This window comes from Drosophila innubila (assembly GCF_004354385.1).
Source record: "Drosophila innubila isolate TH190305 chromosome 3R unlocalized genomic scaffold, UK_Dinn_1.0 2_E_3R, whole genome shotgun sequence".
Taxonomy (NCBI): Eukaryota; Metazoa; Arthropoda; class Insecta; order Diptera; family Drosophilidae; genus Drosophila; species Drosophila innubila.
Window position 1 is genome coordinate 19,191,446 of NW_022995380.1, and position 19,859 is coordinate 19,211,304.

Consider the following 19,859-nt stretch of genomic DNA (forward strand, 5'->3'; position numbering starts at 1 on the left):
AGAGAAAGAAGAGAAGAAGTAAAAGCTTTCAAATGAAAAGGGATCGACTGTGGGATACTCTTTAGTCAGCCCATGTAGATTCAAATGTTCTTTTCCACTACAAACTTTATGGACATATGTATAAAAAATTTTGAAATGCAAAAATTCCTTTCAAATAATTTTATTAGCTTAAAAAACCAAGGAAAATTTAAATACAATGAAGAAAAAAATGTGATATACTTTAGTCTATGGCTAAAATCGACCCGAACCTTTTCTAAAATTCTAGTGGCTGGTAAAACTCAAATATAAAAATAGGTAAATTTTTTGTTGGAAAGATCGTAAATAAAATAAATATTTTGTAACAAAAATGTATACAAATGAATAATACCCTTCATGGCACAGGGTATAGAGATAGAGAGAGAGAGAGAGAGGTATCAGGAGAAAAAAGGGAGCAGACAAACAAAGAGAGAGAGACACAGACGCAGCACAATAATATCAATTACGAGTTACGATTACGACTGATTATCCGCCAGCTCTTTTCTTTCTCTTCCTCTCTCTCCTCTCTGCATTGCTGCCTGGGTATTGGCCATGGTCAAGGCAATAAGGTAAAGCTGCAGAGTTGGCAATTGGTTTCGCATGCTGTTTTGCTTCGGGGGTTGTGTCTGATTAGCGCTTAAACAAGTTAATGCCATTGAGGATGATTTCGATGCTGAGGCAGTTGAAAGAGAAACAGAACGAACGCCCAATGCATTTCAATAGGCCAAGTTAAGGCTCACGTATTTACGTGGTGCAATGCCATACAACACCACACAACAAGAGACCCTGGCTGTAATCAACAGGCGACTTCTGGCCAAGATAAATGGGCCAGCTGCTGATCAGACTTGGATTGCAGTTTAAGTTGAGACTGAAGTGGAAGTTGAAGCTGCTTGGGAGTCAACGCAGTGCGTTGCATTTGTCAGTTGGCAACTCCGAAAAGACTTTTGATGTTGTGCGACAAATGTTGAACTTTCCCAGTGGAAGAAACTAAACGAGAAGCGTTGTTTCTTCCTAGAATATGTAGCATCTTTCTGTCACCCTCTCTGTCTGTCTCCCTATCTGTCTGCGTGTCTGTCTCTTTGTCATTGTTTGTCCAACACTTGAGAGCTTCTTATGTTAATGTTGTTGTCAACGTTAACGTTGTTTTCTTAAGACCAAAAGTTAAACAATTTTTGTTGGTATTACCTTGAAATGGCCAGTTACAAAGACCAGTTAATGTGAAAAAGGCGAAGCTCATAATGCTCACAGCACAACACTAGACAACACTGTTGCGGTTCTAGAAATATTATGTAAAAGAAATATATAGTTCTGTATGTTCCTACAAATTAATATTTTTATTCTATGTATTTTATTCCAGTTGAAGACATTATTTACAGAATTTAAATTTACAAATATTAAATTAACTAGAAAAATATAAATAAATACAAATATTCGTCACAAAAATTGTAGAATACCATGTATTAATTTTTAAATTTTAATATCTGCTTTTTTTTTAACTTTTGTGCCATTTGTATGACTCAAGCTGTAGTTTAAATTGCTACCTGGTCAACGTTGAACGTTCTTCTCTGTTTGTTGTGCCTCGCTCCCTTTAACTTGCTCTGTAGTGTAATTTCATGTTTAGTGCTAATTCTCAAAGCATGATGATGACTTAATTTATGGCCATTAATGTTGCTTTAAAATTGTCTGTGGGAGCACACATATACATATGTGTGTACGTATATCTGTATGCAAATGAGGCACAATTATGATGATTGAACTAGCGCTAATTGACAGACCCTCAATTGTAGTCTATATCTATGTAACTAAATGGGAATCTCCATCTAATTTCCATTTGTTTATTCTCTTTTTTCAGGCTGTCCGGCGACGACAAGTTCCCATTGTCTGCGCTGCAACAAGGCGGGTTGCATCAAGTGCCCACTGTACCTGGTGACGGATACACGTCAGTGTGTGGAACAATGCCCCTCCGGGTATCTGGACCAATGGTCCGCCCATACCGAGTTCATGGGTCGGGTCTGTGTGCCCACTGGTTACTCGGGTCCATTGATGGCAGCTCTTGCGGGTCTCCTCGGTGGATTTCTGGTCTGTCTGTCGCTGCTGGCGGTGTCCGTCATGTTGGTGCGACGGAAGCGACGACGCAAGTCCGTCAAACAGAAGCTCATCAATGAGAACACCATGGATCGAGCGGATTTTATGCGTCAGCTGAACGAGATGCGTCCGAATGCAGAGTATTTTCTGGCCATGCTCAACGACACTCGACGGCAAATCCGCAAATTGTATTTATCCGGAGAGGTGGCAGCGGCCAACTCGTATCGTCCCATTGTGCGGGATCTGGCCAAGTTACTCATATTGCTGAACAGGCCCATTGAGTTGATTCCCACGCCGCCGCACGACTGGGCGCGACTCTATGCGTGGTCGGAGCAGGCGCTGGAGCGGTATAAGCCGCAAGTGGGTCACCTGATTGACTTCTTTCAGGCGTCGAATGCAGCTGGTGCCGGTAACCAGGAGGTGCTCTATGCGGCGCCACACAAGAAGCAACAGCCGGGACACAGCATTTACAGGCATCAACAGCAGACGGCGCCCACGCAGAGCGGGGATCTGTTGCCAGGAGATCGCAACAGCAATGCGTCGGCACAGCAAAAGCTGCATCTCTTTGGCTCCCTCATCAGTCTGCATGAGTTCGAGGAGCCGCGTGCCTCGGATCCATTTGGCAGCAGCTTCAACACGCTAAAGAGCGGCAATCTCATATCGGATCTCAATGCCAGCTCATTGTGGCTGGAGGATGAGTTCTATAAGCTGGGCTTTCGACCGCAGGACGAGATCACGACTGAGCTTTAACTGCACAATACATGTTTAATCCGAAGTATTAATCCAATCACAAAAGCTGGTGCCGCTACACGAATCCAAGTGCAGCGATTGGCAGCCATGCAAAGTAGAGAGAGAGTTGACCACATTCCGTCATGCCATCAATAATAATTGACAAACTGAGACGCACATTTAGATATTGAGTCGCTAAATGTTCACGTTTAGTTTAGTTTAGTTAATTATAGTCCTAGTGTTATAGTTAGTTAGTGTCTAGCCTAGAGAAGCGAACTAGTCATGTAAAATCACAGAAATATTAATGAAAAATGTTAATTGAATTTTATGGATTTTACAAAAATCGCAATAATTATGTAACGGCGAACAATGAAGAATTATCGCTAGACCTATTACTAAATGTCTATCATACTTATAGATATAGATACAGTACCTACATATATAATATTTATAGCTTACAGAGACGGAGATTATAATGCTTAGTGAATACACGTATATTATGATGATGAACAATAAAATGTTGTCCTTAAGTCGATGCATTGAATGTTTTGTTATTCTTATATTAAACCAAAGTTAAGGGGCCTCGTACTTCCAGAGTATGCTGGGATCTTGCTTGAAAGTCGGTGATGTGATCGGTAGCTCTGTAGGTCATGTTGCCTCATTGCTGGCTTCCTTGTGGGACATTTGCAGATGCTCTGACCATTTGCGCTCGTTCACCAGCCTGGACAGCTCACAGGCATCGTAGCCAATCAACAGCTTCAGATCACAGTCGAACTTGTAGGCAAATCTTTTGCCAGACACCTTGGATATCATGTCACCATCGTAGTAATAACGCAGTGCACGCGATAGCTTCTCATAGTTCATGGCGGGTTTGTTCTTCTTCTCACCCCAAAGACGTGCCACACGATCGGGATCACTTAGCTTAAACTCGCCATCGGTGCCCACCCATTCAATGATGTCCGTGTGCTCGCTGTCGGTGAGAATTTCCAACAGAAATTGCCAAAGCTGCACCTGTCCATTGTTGCCAGAGCCAATGCTGTTATGATGACTCGGACTTTGGGGCGCAGGCGAGCTCTCAGAGGCTGTAAAAGAAGATTATATTTAATCTAAATCCATAGAAGTGTAGGAAATCACTTACAGTCATTGCTTTTGACGCTCTGATAGGATTTACGCATAATGCGCTGCTCCAATCCCACTGTACTCGTTGTCGTCGCCGACATTGTGCCCGTCGATTTGCCCTGTTTGGGCTTGCGCAATTCCTCCGCCTGTTTGTGCACCACGGACACAAAGTTGCACTCCTTGAGCAGCTGCAGATGCGTCCAGAAGACATTACCCGGATCCCTAGGCAGTTTGCGGCTGAACTCTTCGTGTGTAATTGCGCACAGCTCTTGTCCATTGATGTACCAGGCATCCATGTTAAGATCACGGAGCTCAAACTCCTTGATGGCCCATTCCAGCCAGTGGGCGACATGTGCCTGTGTCCATTCACCGACCGCTTCGGGTATTTTGAGACGCATCTGCTCGCGCTTGAATTTGCTATCCAGCACCCAGTTCAACACAGGCTTGGCTCCATCTCCGTCCGTGTCCTTGTCCTCGTCGGTGACATCGACCTCTGTGGATTCCTCCTTGGCCTTGGGCTTCTTGGATGCTTTAACTGGACTACAACTGGGTGAACTCTTGTTGCTGCTGTTGGTGTTGGTGTCGTGGGCGGAGTTAAGCTGCGACGCCTCCTCAATTGCCAAGGTGGCCAGAGCAGCCTCTGTGGGTTTGAGCACATCCGCAATGTTGATCTTCTTGCGTATCGTTTGAATTTGCACATTGATCTGCACCAATCCCTCGCCCTTGACGCACTGATCAACCAGATTCTTGTGAGGCTCCAGCTGCAAATTCATGCTTATTTTTTAAATTCATATATGTATATCTTATCTTATTACCTCCTGCTGCTCCTGCAGGCAGAATGTATAATAGTGCAGCTGCACGCCTATCTTTTGCTCCACAAGTTTTCTTGAAGTGTAAATGAAAGAGGAAGTATAAAAGTGGGTATTATGATACTCTTGATACACTTACTTCAACGTACTCAGCGGTTCTCTTATATCCATGTGCACAATAATAATATCATCGGGTTCATTTTCCACATCGTGGCCATCCTCATATATGTTGGTTTCCTCAAAGATTTCACTTGAAATCACTTCCTCTGCAATGTATACATTTTTATTATTGACAACTGTTGCTCTGTGCAGACTTTCGCCTCACACTGTTGCCATCACAGTCCGCGCCTTGATTCCCCCACACTTACCCAGACCACCACCAGAGCTTAGACGTTGTATTAACTCCTCGGACAGGTCGTGGTTGCCTTCCATTTTCAATTGTTTATATTTTGCAGAGATTTTTACAAATTGCGTGCGCTTAATTTGTGAAAGAGCGACAGAGCACTGTTGCCAATTTAGCTATTTTATAGCTGGATCTGGCTAGTTTTAATATTAAAGGCCAGTTTCGAGTAGACCAAAAATTTCCGCCGGCGGTAAGTTTTTTATGGAATAGTTGTCAAATTTTTCCTCTTCTCTTTGCGGCACCGAATTTTTTATGGAGTTTAGACCTACTAGAACGTTTTCTGGTCTACTCGATACGGGCCTTTATATAATAATAACAAATTTATAAGCTTTCCAGACAGAAACAGCTATTATTCCCCCTAAAAATTCGACAGCACTGGTGTGGAAGGCTGCCACCCGCTCCAGAGGCTGCCATCCTGCTAAACTTCCCGATCTGGCAATTTTTTAATCAAATTCGAAATTTGGTTGCACCTAAGAATATTCACCTATTTTGAATCCTAATATTGAAGATAGAATTTTTTAAACTTTTACAGAGTTTTTGTAAGAATTTTGTTGAATTTTTGATATTTTTTTTTGAATTAAATTTGGAACTTTTCTTTCCTGAGGGAAACGAACTTCAAATCTTTATATAAATGTTTTCCATAATCTTATCTAATTTCGAATTTTTAATTTTTATCAAATTATTAATTTATTTCAAAGTTATTGCATTTTGAAATTTGCATTTACCTCAATTTAAATTTCCAGTGTGGCCACACGCGACCAGTAACGCGTTTCACTTAATTCTGATTCAGTATTTATTACTTACCATTTGATATACCAGAGCAGTCTGATATATTTTAGGTATACAATATAACGACGTTACTCCTCATGAGTAATTTGCTAATCACTGAACGCGCGCATCTTTAATTTTTTTAGTTTTTCAGCAATAATTGCCGAGATATTTTTTTTTTTTTTTACCTATTTTTCATCTCTAAAAAGTTGGCAACAGTGTCAAAAAGATAGCTGTTTCTGGCTGGAAATAATTTTTGGTGCTGCCAACTTCACGTGCTATAACATGCAGCTTTGTAATGAGAGCACAGTTTGGCGGTATTTTTCTAAATTATTCAAATTGAAATACAAAGTTATTCCATATATTTATTGAAATGAGATTCTTATTATTCTTATTAAAAAGAAAGTAAAATAGTGCGTAAATTAAATTGAATATGTGTAAGACATGGAAAATAGAGAACTAAGATCAAATTTTAATAAGTATTTTATTCGTATGTACTTAAAAGATTGTATCAACAAATAGAACACACTGTTAATGTCTTGCTACATAAGGAATGTTGGAATAATATTTCAATTTAGCCAAACAATCAAAAAACCATATGAAAATTTCTTTTGATCAACTTAATTGTTGGCGATAATGTTGACAGCTAATAAGGAAATTTATGATCACTGCTGACCAAATTGTCATTGGCAATATTTGAATTTGAAGTGATTCAGCAATCTATGCACTCATGCTCATATTCTGTTGAAATTAATTAAATGCCTGCCACGTTCATTGATTAAGAGCCCAACAAATGGCACTCAAAACACCCACTTTAATCGAGTGCTACACTTTTAAATGGAATTCAGCAGAGAGAGAGAGAGAGAGAGATAAAAAGAAAAAAGAGAGACAATTGGCAATGTTTGTCTAAACGCATTGAGGAAGTGCATGGCCACCAATGAGTGGCAAATAAAGTGGAGCACCCACCACAGTCCGTGCACCCACTAAGGCAGATAAAATGCCAAAGAACCTGCTCAGTCAGTGTGTCAGTCGGAGAGTTGGAGACTCGTCGAGTCATAGACAAAGGCCGACAATTGTCTTATCAGCAGTTGAAGGGAGTCTGCAGAGACGGAGTGAGGGAAGCAGGGGTAACACAGTAAACCAATTTGTCGACACTTCAAGTGCAAAGCGCACTTGTTAAAACAAACGATTTTCCATGTTTAGCTCTCCCCTTGTGACTCTTCCCCTCTCCAAATGAGTTTTGCACTGAATAACATTCATTACCTCATTGTTGACTCAGTTGGACGGAGTTTCTTGGCATTGAGTTAAATGTTGCTTATTTGCGAATTTCTAACTAAACTCCAGATGAAATTAAATCAACACCGGACGAACTTTAATTAATACTATTTAAATTTAAAGTTTTAATAGTTACTACCATAGAATAAGCAATAAAGGTGACCCAAAATAAAGTAACAATATCCCGAAAACAGGAAAAATTTGATTTGAAGTGTTGAAATAACTGTGGCTTTTTTTTTTTTTTATTTTTTTAACACTGTAAAAGAAACGCTTTTTTCTTAAGATTTCATTGCGCTGTAGCGCTTTATATTTATTTCATTTATATAGTTGAAATTTATTTTTATTTAGTTATGCATAAAGTAATTTTTGTATTGAAATATTTATTAAATTCGTCATTTTGTGAGCTGTTTTCAGTTCTAAAATAGATGGTTACATGAGTATCTGGTCAAAAGCTGACTAAATGCTTAGCTCACTTGGCTCTAAGTTGACTGTCTGACTCTTTCTGCTGATCAGACCAAATTGAGTCATTGTCAACCGCACATCATTAGTCATTTTGTTTATTAAGAAGATATTGTCTATGCAAATCAACTGCACTCCTTCCCTCCTTTCTGCAACTTAACCTTCAAAGCAACTGAACTGAAGCTGAAACTGATCACAATCTAAATACAAAACAAATAATTATTTAACTAGCACAAAGTGTCTAGGTCATGTCGTTAAGGACTAGGCTCAGACAGCTGCAGTTTACTTGGCCAAAACGAGCGAAAAGAGAGGAAGTTTAAGCCTGAAGCTAGCCAAATATATTGATATCAATTATGGCCTAAAACAGAAACACAATAACAACTCGCATCGGAACTGACAACGAGGAGAATACCATAAAAATTATGCGCAGTCATTGTGGCGCCGCCAAGGAACCAACTTGGGTTATGTGTGAGTGTGTGTTTGTGTGTGTGGCACAAAACAACCCCTTGGAGGCGCCACAGGATTATGGGACGGCACGGCGACACGGCGCATTCAACTCGCCGAACATTGCGTCACTAGAAACAGACGTAGAAATTAAATCAATAGGCCAACTCCCACATGGATCACATGGAATGTGAATGTTAAATGTGGCTATATGGCGAGCTAGAGTCCCGAAACTGGAACAAGTGTAATATTTGCATTTTTCGGTGTATTTCTGGGTCGTCATCGTCCACTCGCAATCGACAATTGCAAGGACATTTCAAAGGCGAGGCGAATCTGCGTTCCTTCAGCACATAACTCAAGTGGATTTTTTCATTTCCATTTCCGTTTTTTAGTTTTTCATTTCATAATTTGTATTAATTAATTGCTTACTCTTTGCTAACTGGGTCAACTCATAAATTATTCAGTTTAGTTTCGTTTTTGGGTTTTCTTTTGACTATACCTGCAACCTTGACAGGATATTAAACACGGACTAGTTTAACTTGCTCGTTGAAAGTTTCCTTAACTAATGTTTTATTAGCCACTTTCGTTAGCGATGTTGTGTATTAGATAGAACTTATAAATGTACATTAAAAACATTTGATATTCAAATAAATTACGATTATTTTGCATATACTTAAAAGCATTTCAAATATTGTATGATTCATAACTTTTGCTGGTGACAGACTTTTTTAACGACTCATCAAGTCAAGGCACATCTGATATTTCCAAATAATTAATTTGGTTTTCTGTGCGCATTTGAGTCATGCTTAGAGTGTCATCAGCCGAGTACCTTTAACAATTTTGACAGTAAATTCTATTTATAACTGCGCCAAAAACACAAAAAGCATTACCAAATATTTGCTTAGTTAGATAATTTAATTGAAATGTCAGTAATATTTTAGGTTCAGGTCTATGTCTGTTTAAGTTTTCATACTAATGATTCTCGTTCTCAAAGCAGAATTTGATTTCAGAAAGAATTCAGATCAAAATGACATTCTGTAAGAAAATCGGTTCAGTGTTTTTTAAGTTATGGAAGTTTGAAGTTGATCCTACTTTTGCCCTAGCAACTTTACAAGTCAATATTTTAGTTATTGTTTAATATAAAGCAAACATAAGCATACAGGAATTAACAAAATTGTTTTTGCATTAATACCAAGCCGTTGGTTCTTGAACAAAAATTTAATTAATTAATTTTACTCAATTGATGATTCTTATCAAAAGAAGGTAACTTATTAAAATAAAGTTATTAATAAATAACAATTAAATACATATTATTCCATTTATAATTACTACTTACTTGCAATTAAATTGATTAAATAACTCCTTTCAAAATTAAGTAAATAATTCGAATAAATTAATTGATTAAAAACTATAATTTGCAAATTATTACAATAATTAATTACCAATTACATGCAATTGAATAGATTAAATGATTCTTATCAATCGCTGTCTCTAAAATCGACTATTGCTGCTGCCGGCTTTTGCTGTTGCTGTCGCTGCCGTCGTTACTGTTGCTGTTGCTGGTTGGTGTTGCTGCTGTCGCTGTTGCTGCTGCTCTTGTTTTGTTATTGCTCGCTCGCTGTTCGCGTTGCTGTTGCCGTCGTTGCTGCCGTCGCTCTCAGCTCAGTTCGGCATGAGAAATTCAGTCTGTTGGCGCAACTGAAACGCGAAGGTTGTCGGTGTGTCGAGTGAGTCGAGTCGTCTCTCGGTTTGCCGCTGGCGAGTTCTCAGTAAAAGCGAAATATAATAAAAAAAAAAGAATAACAAACACAAAATCTAAATACGAGTACCTTTTGCCCAAATAACGCGTTCTTTGGCCAGCGAAGTCTAGGTACGAAAGTTCCCGAAATAATCCACAATTTTAATTATCATTATTTTTTATAATTATTATTATTACTGTTATCGTCATGTGCGTGTGGGTGTAATGATATAAGAGTGGGCGTTTTTTGCCATTTACCACTAAAAAATAAACTGAAAAATTAAAATTTGTGTGGTTCTTATTGTTGTTATTGTTCTATGTGTTGCTGCCGAAATTCGAATTTGATTTTGATAATTAGTTAGCATTTCTTTCATATGCTAAACAGGTAATAACAAATGGCTATAAAAACTGAAACTGAAAGCAGCTGAACTCGTGCAAGTCATAAGAAATAAAATAAAAGCAAAACTAAATGTTTAACATTGCATGTAAGGTTAAAAAAAAACAGCAACAACAACAAAAATGTTGTTGTGTTTGAATCGATTCGCATTGCTTATCGTTTCTGTTAATTTTTGATTTGTTTTTTTTTTTTTTATATTGATTTTGTTGTCTGCGACTCTAATCAAAATCAACTTGCACGCAGCAACAACATAAAAATCGAACTGTATCACGCCTATCTTTTCTTCTTCTTCTTCTTTTTATTGTTGTTGCAAGCTTTGTTTCGTAAACGAAAAATATTTCCATATTGGTTTTTTTTTGTTTGAAAATTGTTTATTCCATTGATGTAAAATTTAAGAAAAATTTAAGAAATCAAAATATTTCACATATCACAAGTGGATTTTTTAGGTGAGTTTGGCAATCGAATTTTTTGTAGAGCATTCTTGAAGAACCTATTCAAATTTTGTAGAGTCTTCAGACTCATTCTCTTAAATATACTGTCGATAGAAACACACTTATTGATTTTCACATATGCGCAGTGCAACCGGCAAGCAGAAAAATGTCCTTCGCTGGCTGCAACGAAATCCCAAGGACACACACTTGCCACAAATAGTGTTGCTGTTGCTGCTGTTGATGCAGTGCTTGAACTTTCAACCTCTCCACCTGCCGCAGTAAAACAGCTGTTAAAAGTTCCAGCTGGCAACATTGTGTCCTTGCATTGATTCGGCAACATTTGCATGCAACATTTTCCATTTCAATGAATAAAACAAGTGTTGTGCGAGGCTGTGTGTGTGCGTGTGTGTGTGTGTGTAGGGTGTTGCCTCTGCAGCCGGCACCCTGCTGCGGACACGTGTGGGTGTACTTGCTGCCCCAAGAGCAACAACGTCATCAAAAACAACAACAACAACCACAATTTGTGGTGCTCTCTGGCGGGACCACTTGTTAAGTTGGCCGGCACCGCGTGGGCTTTTCGGCCTGTAGACACGGGGCGTATACGTAATTACATTCTCGTACATGCAACAAAATATACAAAAAAAAAGCAGCCCATTCAGTGATTACCTCAGACTCAGAGAGTGCCTAAGTGGGTCGTCGTCTTTGTCGTCGTTGTTGTTGTTGTCTCTGCCTCGGCCTGCTGTTCGCATTATTGCCAAGCACTTTGCATTGTTGCATGCCTCAACGCCTGCAAATATGCTACAATTAAAGCAACAAACAAACTAAGAAATAAACTATTACAAAAACATTTAATTTATTTAACTGTCGCTTGATTTAATTTGCAATTGCAATGGGCATTTTATCTTTATGTGTGTGGTTTCTCTTCATGAACTTTAAATTGTTCAGTTAATAACCAACGAATAGCTACAGCAATAACCATATAATATATTTTACATATATATTTTCTTTATTCTATTTAGATATTCAAGCATTTTAAAAATTTGTAAATAATGCATTTATCTTGAAAAATAAACTTAATATAATGTTTATGTTTATTGCTTTGTATAATTTTTATTGCGATTTCAATGCAAAAAGTGTTTGTGCAGAGTATCTAATAGTTGTGTTAATTTATTTTAATTGCAAGTCGCATTTTCATTGATTAATTGTTTGCGACGCATCGATGCGAAAATCGACTATTTTTATATAAATTATGCAAACCACACTCAACACATAATTTAACAGTAGAGCGATTTTGTCGGGCTGCTTATCAGATTACAGCGAAGAGCAGAAAGGAAGGGGATTGTAATTTGATAGAAATACTCAGATAAGGGCAAACACATCACATATGCCAAATATGTGATCAAAATACATAGGAGAACCTATGTTCATATAATACAATATATACATATATACGAGGGTCGTAGGCGCGTTTCAACCGCATTGTAATTTCAGACAGAGCTCACTTATCTAACTATTTGATTTTGGATTTTGCTTTTTGGTTCTGTCTCTCCAAATTTTAGCACAAAAAAAGGTAAAGCAAAAAGCGTATCGTATTCCCAGAGGGAAGTGGGAAGCGAGAAGCGGAAAAGGGTGAGTTAGACAATCGGTTCCCGTTACCCTCCCCTTTTTCAGACTCAACCCTCGAATAGGTATCGATTCCACATTAAAGGAAGACCATTTATTATAGACTGTGGCGCGTGTTTTCAATTTATTTATTTTAGTTTAATTGCTCGTTTCAATCGTGTCTCTTTCTTTTCATTCTATCTTTTATTTTGTAAATCAACTAGGTTTTTAAAATCACACCCCCTCTAGGGACTTTTACACTCTCTCTTTCTGTTTGGTTACCACCTTTTTGGTATTTGCATAATTGCATTTACTTTTTTTTTAGACCCGCACAATACTTTGTGGCCCAGCCCTTTTTAAAATGCAGTTGATTGCAACGTTTTGTGGTTTCCCATTTGGCTTTGCTTTTTTTGCGGTTTCGCTCTTTTGCTGAATACCTTTTCGGTTTGCCGCGATGAAAGGGGAGAAAGTACAAAACGTATCCTTTTACTGCCTGACTGGCATAATTATAACTTTGCCATAACAGTCTGCGAGGGAAGCCATAGGGTGTCAGACAATATGGCTATTGAATATGGAATTCAATCTATTGAGAATCTAATTTGAACTCTTGGAAAAATGCTTAAAGTGGGAAATATTCTCTTATACTTATTTTCTTTAAGCTTGCCTCCTTTGATGAACTTTATGAGACCATTTTTAGGACTCCTCAACTTCCATTCGATATAATAAAATAAAATTTTAATACATTTAGTTATTATACCTTTAAAGCAAAATTCGATGAAGACATTATTTAAAAATAAAATTAAAAACATTTTTTTTAAACTATTCTTCTTAAATATTTCTCCCTAACTTTTCCACTTTAATCAACATCATCTAAATTCGTCGAGTTTTCTAATGCTCTCTCACTCTTTTGTAATAAATTAAATTTATTGCACAATTCATACATTATAGCTACGTTAGTTTTTGTAATTGTTTACACTATTTCGAAGTCAGCGGGAAAACTAACCAAAAATTTTCAACTGTTGCGCATGAGAATTTGTATATTAATTCATGAGTCATTTGATAAGAATAATGATAATAAAGCGTTCATTAGCTCTTTACGGCAAAAGCAACAGCAAAAGCAACAACAGCAACAGTAATAATAACAATAATAACAGAAATAGCAAACAAAAATTTAATGTGCGTTCAAATAGCAACAGAAAAACAGAAACTATTTCAAGTGCAATATGTTAGGCAAACAAAAATACGCAAACACGATCCACAAACAGACACACACACACATACAATCCACATGCAAGCCACACAGCTGAATGACACCCTCCCTCAATCCCAGCGTTGTGGGGAATTGTTTGCGTGTATTTTATGTGTGTTTGTTGAGTGAGTGTGTGTGCGTGCGTGTGCTTGTGTGTGTGCGATTGGTGAAATTGTTTTAAAACATTTGACATTCTGCATTTTCCGCCTGCTCATTTAATTAACTACAGGTTGAGAGCATTCGAATAGCAAATACCCTGCAAAAGCTATTAACACGCAGCTCGTAAAGTGTATTGTTTTTTTTTTTTTTGGTTATAAAAAAACTAAATTTTGTTAGAAATATGCACTTTAAAAAACTTCTTTAAGGTACAACATAATGCTGGCTTTTGTATTTAAATATATTCAGAATTAAACTTTTAACTTTAACTCATATGCTTCATTTTAATTTAAAGAATTATAACATTTTTATTTAAAGTGCCTAAGTCGACTCTTATTTGTTGGTAGTTTCTAACTTGCAAAAGTCTAAATTAGCGACTGGCCACTGTAAAGGTATTTAGCATATTGCCACATTCAAGGTTAACAATGTCGTAAAATTCTTCAGAAAATAAAAACTCATTTTGTTTGCCATTAAAGTAAATACAGTGCCTCCCAGCTTTTATAAATAAATTAATTTTTTAATGGAATGAATATATAAACAAAATTTAAGCGCAGATTTTCAAATAAATATTTAAGCTTAGGTAAAGTATTATTATTTTATTTTTAATAAACATTATATATATACTAAGCAATAAAAACAAAACATAGCTAAAAATGTAGTGGGTCAAATAAGCTGCTATCCACTGTATGTGTGATTGTTTGATATAAATATATATGTATTGCAGACTAAATAGAGCACTCTACAAATTCAATGTTAGGTGATAAAAACAATCGCAAATACATATGAGTACATATGAATACTGATGAGTGTGTGGGTGAGTGAGTGTATGTGAATTGCAATGTTTATTCAAGTCAGGCGGGCGGCAAATAAATTTTGCACATCAACCAAAATAGCAAACAGCAAAAGGTGCCAAAATTACAAATAAAACAGCATGTTATTTTTTTTTAAATGTGAGTCAATCATGATTGATAAAGCGAGTCGATCTTGATAAGACAAGGGCAACCCAAAAATCTACTGAACAGACATGACATTCATAAGGGGAAAGAGGGGGAAGTAAAGTTAACGATGCATTTGACAGATGACACAACAAAGTGAATGTGGCAAATGCAAATGCATGCCACAAATGAAGATGAATGAAAGAGTGGGTGAATAAATGAATGAATGTGCTGCTAAATATGAATATGAGCCTGCAGTTTTAGTTTTATTTATTTCTCTTTGAGCTCTGTTCAGCTATCAACTGTGGCAATGACAATTATATTTGGTTAACATTAGTTGCAACAACAACCACCTGCAACACACACATTCACACACACTCTCACACACACATAGAGCGTAACTAATTTGACTTGACACAGTAAAATGTGAATGGGGGAAACGCCTGCCCAAAACCAAAAGCAAAACGAAGTGAAACTGATGACGGCTTCCGCGACTATGCGGCTCCTCCCCTACTCCTGTCCCTCCTCTTTGATACCCCGACCAGTGGTGACGACTCTCGGTGTCATATCAGCAAACTTCATCAGCTGCCACAGGGGCAGGTCAAAGGGGCAGCGGCACATGACAAAAAATAAAAGAACATGCAACATGCGTTAAATTTTTATGCGTGTTTAGCAGCAAGAAAAAAACATTTATAAAGATAGTATATGTATAAAATATATACAGTTGGTCAAAAAAGTGTTTTAACAAAAACCACTCATTAAATAGCTAAGTCTTTTCTTTTTTTTAACTAGTATTTAACTAATATTTTTGAAAGAGAAAATGAGAAAATTTTTAATATTGTCAAAGCACTTTCTTGACTTATTGTATATATGACAATTGCAGTTGGTTGGGGACAAGCAGCTGCAGTTGAAGGTGTAACCGTCAGTTGGTCACGCAATGCAAAGAAAATGTAACATTTTTGTGAAGATTAGAGCGATAGTTTCTGGGTGGCAGATAGAAAAGGCCTACAAAGAAAACAAAGAGAGAGAGATAGAAAGAGAGGGAATATTACACGCATTGACTTATGTCACTCGGGAATATGACATCAACCCGCAACTTTATCTCTTCCGACATGGCAATTTATTAGAATGTCCACTTGAAAGATTAAATATTTTCATGCCATAAAATTTAAGATAACGATGCTTATCTTTGTATAATGGTAACAGACAACTATGCGAACTATGCAAATATGACTAAATATATGAAGGGACAACAACATCAATGATCTCATCTTTTTTTTTCTTACTGATGAAGTGCATTGTCAAAGGGAAATAAATTACTTACCTGCAACTTACTGCAACTCATGATGGGGCGACACAAAGATTTAGTTGCTTTGTAACCTTGAAATAATATCGAATTAAACAATGTTACGTCAGAAAGTAAACAAACAAGAAACTGTCCCATTAGCTGACAAGAAACTGTCAAAAAGACTTTGGCCGCCTTAATTGACTTGTCTGATTTCATAAAATTGGAACGCACGCGTCATTTAGTCAACCTTTGCGATAAACAGAAATAAAGCAACATAAGTATAAATAAAACAAAAAAAATACAGAGGCGAGAAACACTTTTTTTTTATATCAACCAAAAGAGCACACAATGATTTAACCTGCCTTAGATAATAATGCCCATGGCAAGCATAAGATCACCTTTAAATATAGAAAAAAAGAGAAAATAAACTTTCAACTAAAATAAAGTGAATGAATGTTTTTTTTTAAATGAATTCAGCAAATATTTCATATACAAATAAACAGAAATTAACAGAAATGCGAGAACATTTCGGATTTACCTTCGACAAATTCCAAGAAACATCTGGCCAAAAAAAAATTGAAGGCCGCCAACTGGAAAATTTGCCGCGTGCTTTTATAAAACTTGAATTAAAATACTTGCATAAAAATAATATAATTTAGCAATTTGTGCAAACGTATATTTGATTTCAATTGAATAATATTTTCACACAATTCTTAGTAACGTGCTAAATACTCAAGAGTACTTAACCCAATTGACTTTGCAATATTCTATAATTTCCCAGCAAGTTCATGATGTCAGCTTCTTTAATGCTTGGCGTAGGTGTTTAAAACAATATCATTTTAATTTAGTAATTTCAAGTAGAATAACGTCTTTACTTTGACGGCATCAGTTGCCAATTTGCATCACGTCCTTTGGTCTATTGACATTTCCCTTAGGGCTTATACCACACACAAAACGGCAAGACCGGAATATAATTTGTTTTTATTTGATGAATTAATTCTCTTTTATTTTAGCGCCACAAAAGTGCGCTGAACTTGTGTTGTGACTCACAGAACGTTGTGCGTATAACGTAATTGGTTTTATGGTCACTCGTTAAGGGAATACGGCAATTAATGTTAAGCATACGCCACGTGCAACGCCAGCTTATGTCATTATTGGTACAAGTACGAGTACGAGTACTCGCACCAATTGACTAAATGAGTAAAAAGTGTTGTCTTTCTCGGCGCTAAATTGAATTCAAGTTAATAGACTATTGTCGCCGGCTTTTTCAATCATTAATATTATTATTACTATTATGATTGATGTGTTTGTGACTACCTCAAGCATTGAGAGTGATTCTAAGGCTGACCCACTTTTGGTATTTACTTTCAATAGATTTATGAATTCTTTTTCGGCTAAAAAAAGCACATGTCTGTCTGACTGTATAATATATGTCTTATTATTCCACTGTACAGTAGCTGCCCGCAGTGACAGCTAACGATGACGTCGTTGTCGCCGCTGTTGATCGAAAAAAAAAAGAACAAAAAACTAGCTATTAATTTTGACGGCGATATTTGTACGAGTATTTGCCCCCTTTGTCATGTCTATTTCCATTGTTTTGTTTATCCCGCCAAAGTGGCGCTCAATTGGCTGCCTAATGATTTGCGCTCAATATACGATACGTATACGTAACACGTATACTTAATGCCCCCCACAATTCGCAGACAGGTCGCGGTTAACTCGCTTAACGGTGGGCGTCAAGAACACTGACAAAATACTAATTACCAGCATTATAAACAAAGATACATTATATGCCAAACATACGCCATATAATCATCTGACTGACATGAGCAATAAATTGAAACTTACAAATTTATAACTAAACGTTAGTGTGTGTAAGTTAAAAATGTGTGTTTACTGCACTTCTGTGACTTATTAACCTTCTGAAATGTGTAAAACTCAATTCTATTAACAGAACTCTCAAACTGTTGAAGTTGCTCATTTGACAGCTGAGTTAAAATGTTTAAATTAATAGCGACTTTTCACCACGAAAGTTTGTAACTTTTTCTGTCATTTCTAATTTACTTTTTTCTATATTTAAAAATTCACTGTAAATTCACAGATAAAGAATATATTCTAAAATCAAAAACTTTGGTCCCAGAACTAAGATTTTTGATCAAAAGAATGTGCTGAGGGCAAGTTCTAATAAAATGAAAGTCAACAATAAAAAAAAAATAATTTTTAATAAAGCATTTCTAAAAATTTAAATGAATAATTTTTAATAAAGCACAATGAAAGTTTTTAAATATTAAATACATATTAATTTAAACGTAAACAAATTTAAAAAAACTCAGGTCTCGTGTGAAGAATATTTATAAATAAATACGTATTTAATTAGAGAAAATATATTTTTTGCAAACAGTTTTTTCTCCTGCTAGAAATTCGTATTGTTCCTGAAATAATTCCTGTATTTAATGTTGATTTTAATGCCCTCTGTTAATGCTCAAATTACTGCAGTTTTTTATTTGTCATGCGGAGTTGACGTTGACTTCAAAACCCTTGTCAGAGTCATGGCAACAATAACAACAAGTGTGACCTTTCCCAAGGCAACCGAAGAGGAATTTACAAGCAGACAACGCTGACAATTACATAATTAGAAACTTGTGTTGGCAATTAACTTGACACTGAGAAACCAGTAAACATTCAGTTATCCCAAAGATGCCCTTCCTTGAGACCAATTTGTAGTTTTGATTGATGGCACTCGGATTGAATTAAGTAAAGAAAGCGAAGGGAATGGAAGGGTTCCCATTTAAGAATGGCCCTGCAGCTGTCCTTAACTTTAAATATTTACACTCATAAATAATGATGAATAAAAAAAAAGAAGAGAATATCAATTGATCGAATTGTCGCTCTTTTAATTGTTTGCCAAAGGGGAGGAGGAAGGCAGTAGGGGGTTAAAAATGTATTCAGAGGGTTACTTTAAAATGATGGTCACAGATTTAACTCAATAAAGGTCTATTAAAAGCGCATAATACTGCGCTAATAGTTACAACAAATCAACCACAATTCAAAACAATATCAATTGGTCTATTTATCGAAATATAAAGAGAGTAAAATTAGAAGGCGTGGCATTCGACTGCGGGTCACACCGAGTTCAACGATTATTAATCAAGTGCCGCCTTAATTATGCCTTGTAATAATAAATTGAAGTGTAGAAGTAACTGCTCAGGGGGCAATTCGAATATGAAGACGAGTACAAGTCTTCTCTCTGCTGTCTTCAGTCTGCTCTCTTCAGTCTGCGGTCTGTGGCATCAATTAAAATTCGTTTCGCTTGCCCCATTCGATCAAGTGCCCAAACAACTGCCCAATTTGAAAGTATACCAGTTGCGTTTTTGGCATTAGACTCTTTCCCACTTTCCCTCTTCCCCCTCCTTCCTTCACTCCGTTTGGGGTCTTAATCAAATGTCAAGTATGAATCCATTGATGAATCCATTGTCAACGCCAGCGACCATTTCATTTTATGGCCTTTCCTCAATTCTGTCTTGTCTCTCCTCTTTTTTTTATTACAATATCTTTTAGTATGCATAAATTCAGCGCGTTTTTGGTAAAGCAATTTCAATTTGTATCCCAGCTCGCGCTTTGTTTCCGGCAACCAATTCTTCAAACAGTTTTCCGGCAACTTTGACCGCGTGCGGTTCGTTCTTCAGTCTCTATTTCTCTCGTTCTCTCTTGACTGATAATAAATTGTGGCTTTACTAAACGTAATAATTATCATAGTTAGCCAATATTATTTTGACATTGAACTTGCGGTCTTAAAAACGACTCAACAAACAAATTAAATTGGAAACAAACAAACAACTGATTTCAGTTAAGCAAATTTGTTTGCAGTCCAAATTTGTTTTCAATTTGTGGTGCAAATATTGACAGAATGACATCAGCAGTTACCTTCAAATAGGAGTAACCAACATTTATTTACCG

General features: G+C 36.7%; 3 protein-coding genes across 3 annotated transcripts in view; 2 read left to right on the forward strand and 1 right to left on the reverse strand.

Moving 5' to 3' along the window:
• The window catches only part of LOC117790340, a 35,250-nt gene extending 31,886 nt beyond the window's left edge, over nucleotides 1-3,364 (forward strand). Inside the window, exon 3 of the mRNA XM_034629760.1 lies at nucleotides 1,868-3,364. Within this exon, the coding sequence (XP_034485651.1) occupies nucleotides 1,868-2,850 (983 nt within the window). The 3' untranslated portion in view covers nucleotides 2,851-3,364. The remainder of the gene's footprint in view (nucleotides 1-1,867) is intronic.
• Nucleotides 3,133-5,236, reverse strand: LOC117790339 (DNA-binding protein Ets97D). The gene is made up of 5 exons (XM_034629759.1): nucleotides 5,126-5,236; nucleotides 4,897-5,023; nucleotides 4,764-4,833; nucleotides 3,968-4,709; nucleotides 3,133-3,911 (listed from the first exon to the last, which is right to left on the reverse strand). The coding sequence occupies exons 1-5, from the start codon at nucleotides 5,187-5,189 to the stop codon at nucleotides 3,478-3,480; spliced, it is 1,437 nt and encodes a 478-aa protein (XP_034485650.1). The 5' UTR covers nucleotides 5,190-5,236; the 3' UTR covers nucleotides 3,133-3,477.
• A 4,484-nt stretch (nucleotides 5,237-9,720) lies between these two features.
• LOC117789685 (aminopeptidase N) overlaps nucleotides 9,721-19,859 on the forward strand; it is a 35,285-nt gene continuing 25,146 nt past the window's right edge. Inside the window, exon 1 of the mRNA XM_034628772.1 lies at nucleotides 9,721-9,976. The gene's annotated coding sequence lies outside the window, so the exon portion shown is untranslated. The remainder of the gene's footprint in view (nucleotides 9,977-19,859) is intronic.

Coding starts and splice junctions, on each gene's coding strand:
- LOC117790339 (XM_034629759.1), bottom strand. CDS start 5,189: ATGGAAGGCAACCACGACCTGTCCGAGGAGTTAATACAACGTCTAAGC. Junction 5,024..5,125: donor AAGCTCTGGTGGTGGTCTGG/GTAAGTGTGGGG, acceptor TATACATTGCAG/AGGAAGTGATTTCAAGTGAA. Junction 4,710..4,763: donor GCCTGCAGGAGCAGCAGGAG/GTAATAAGATAA, acceptor ATGAATTTGCAG/CTGGAGCCTCACAAGAATCT.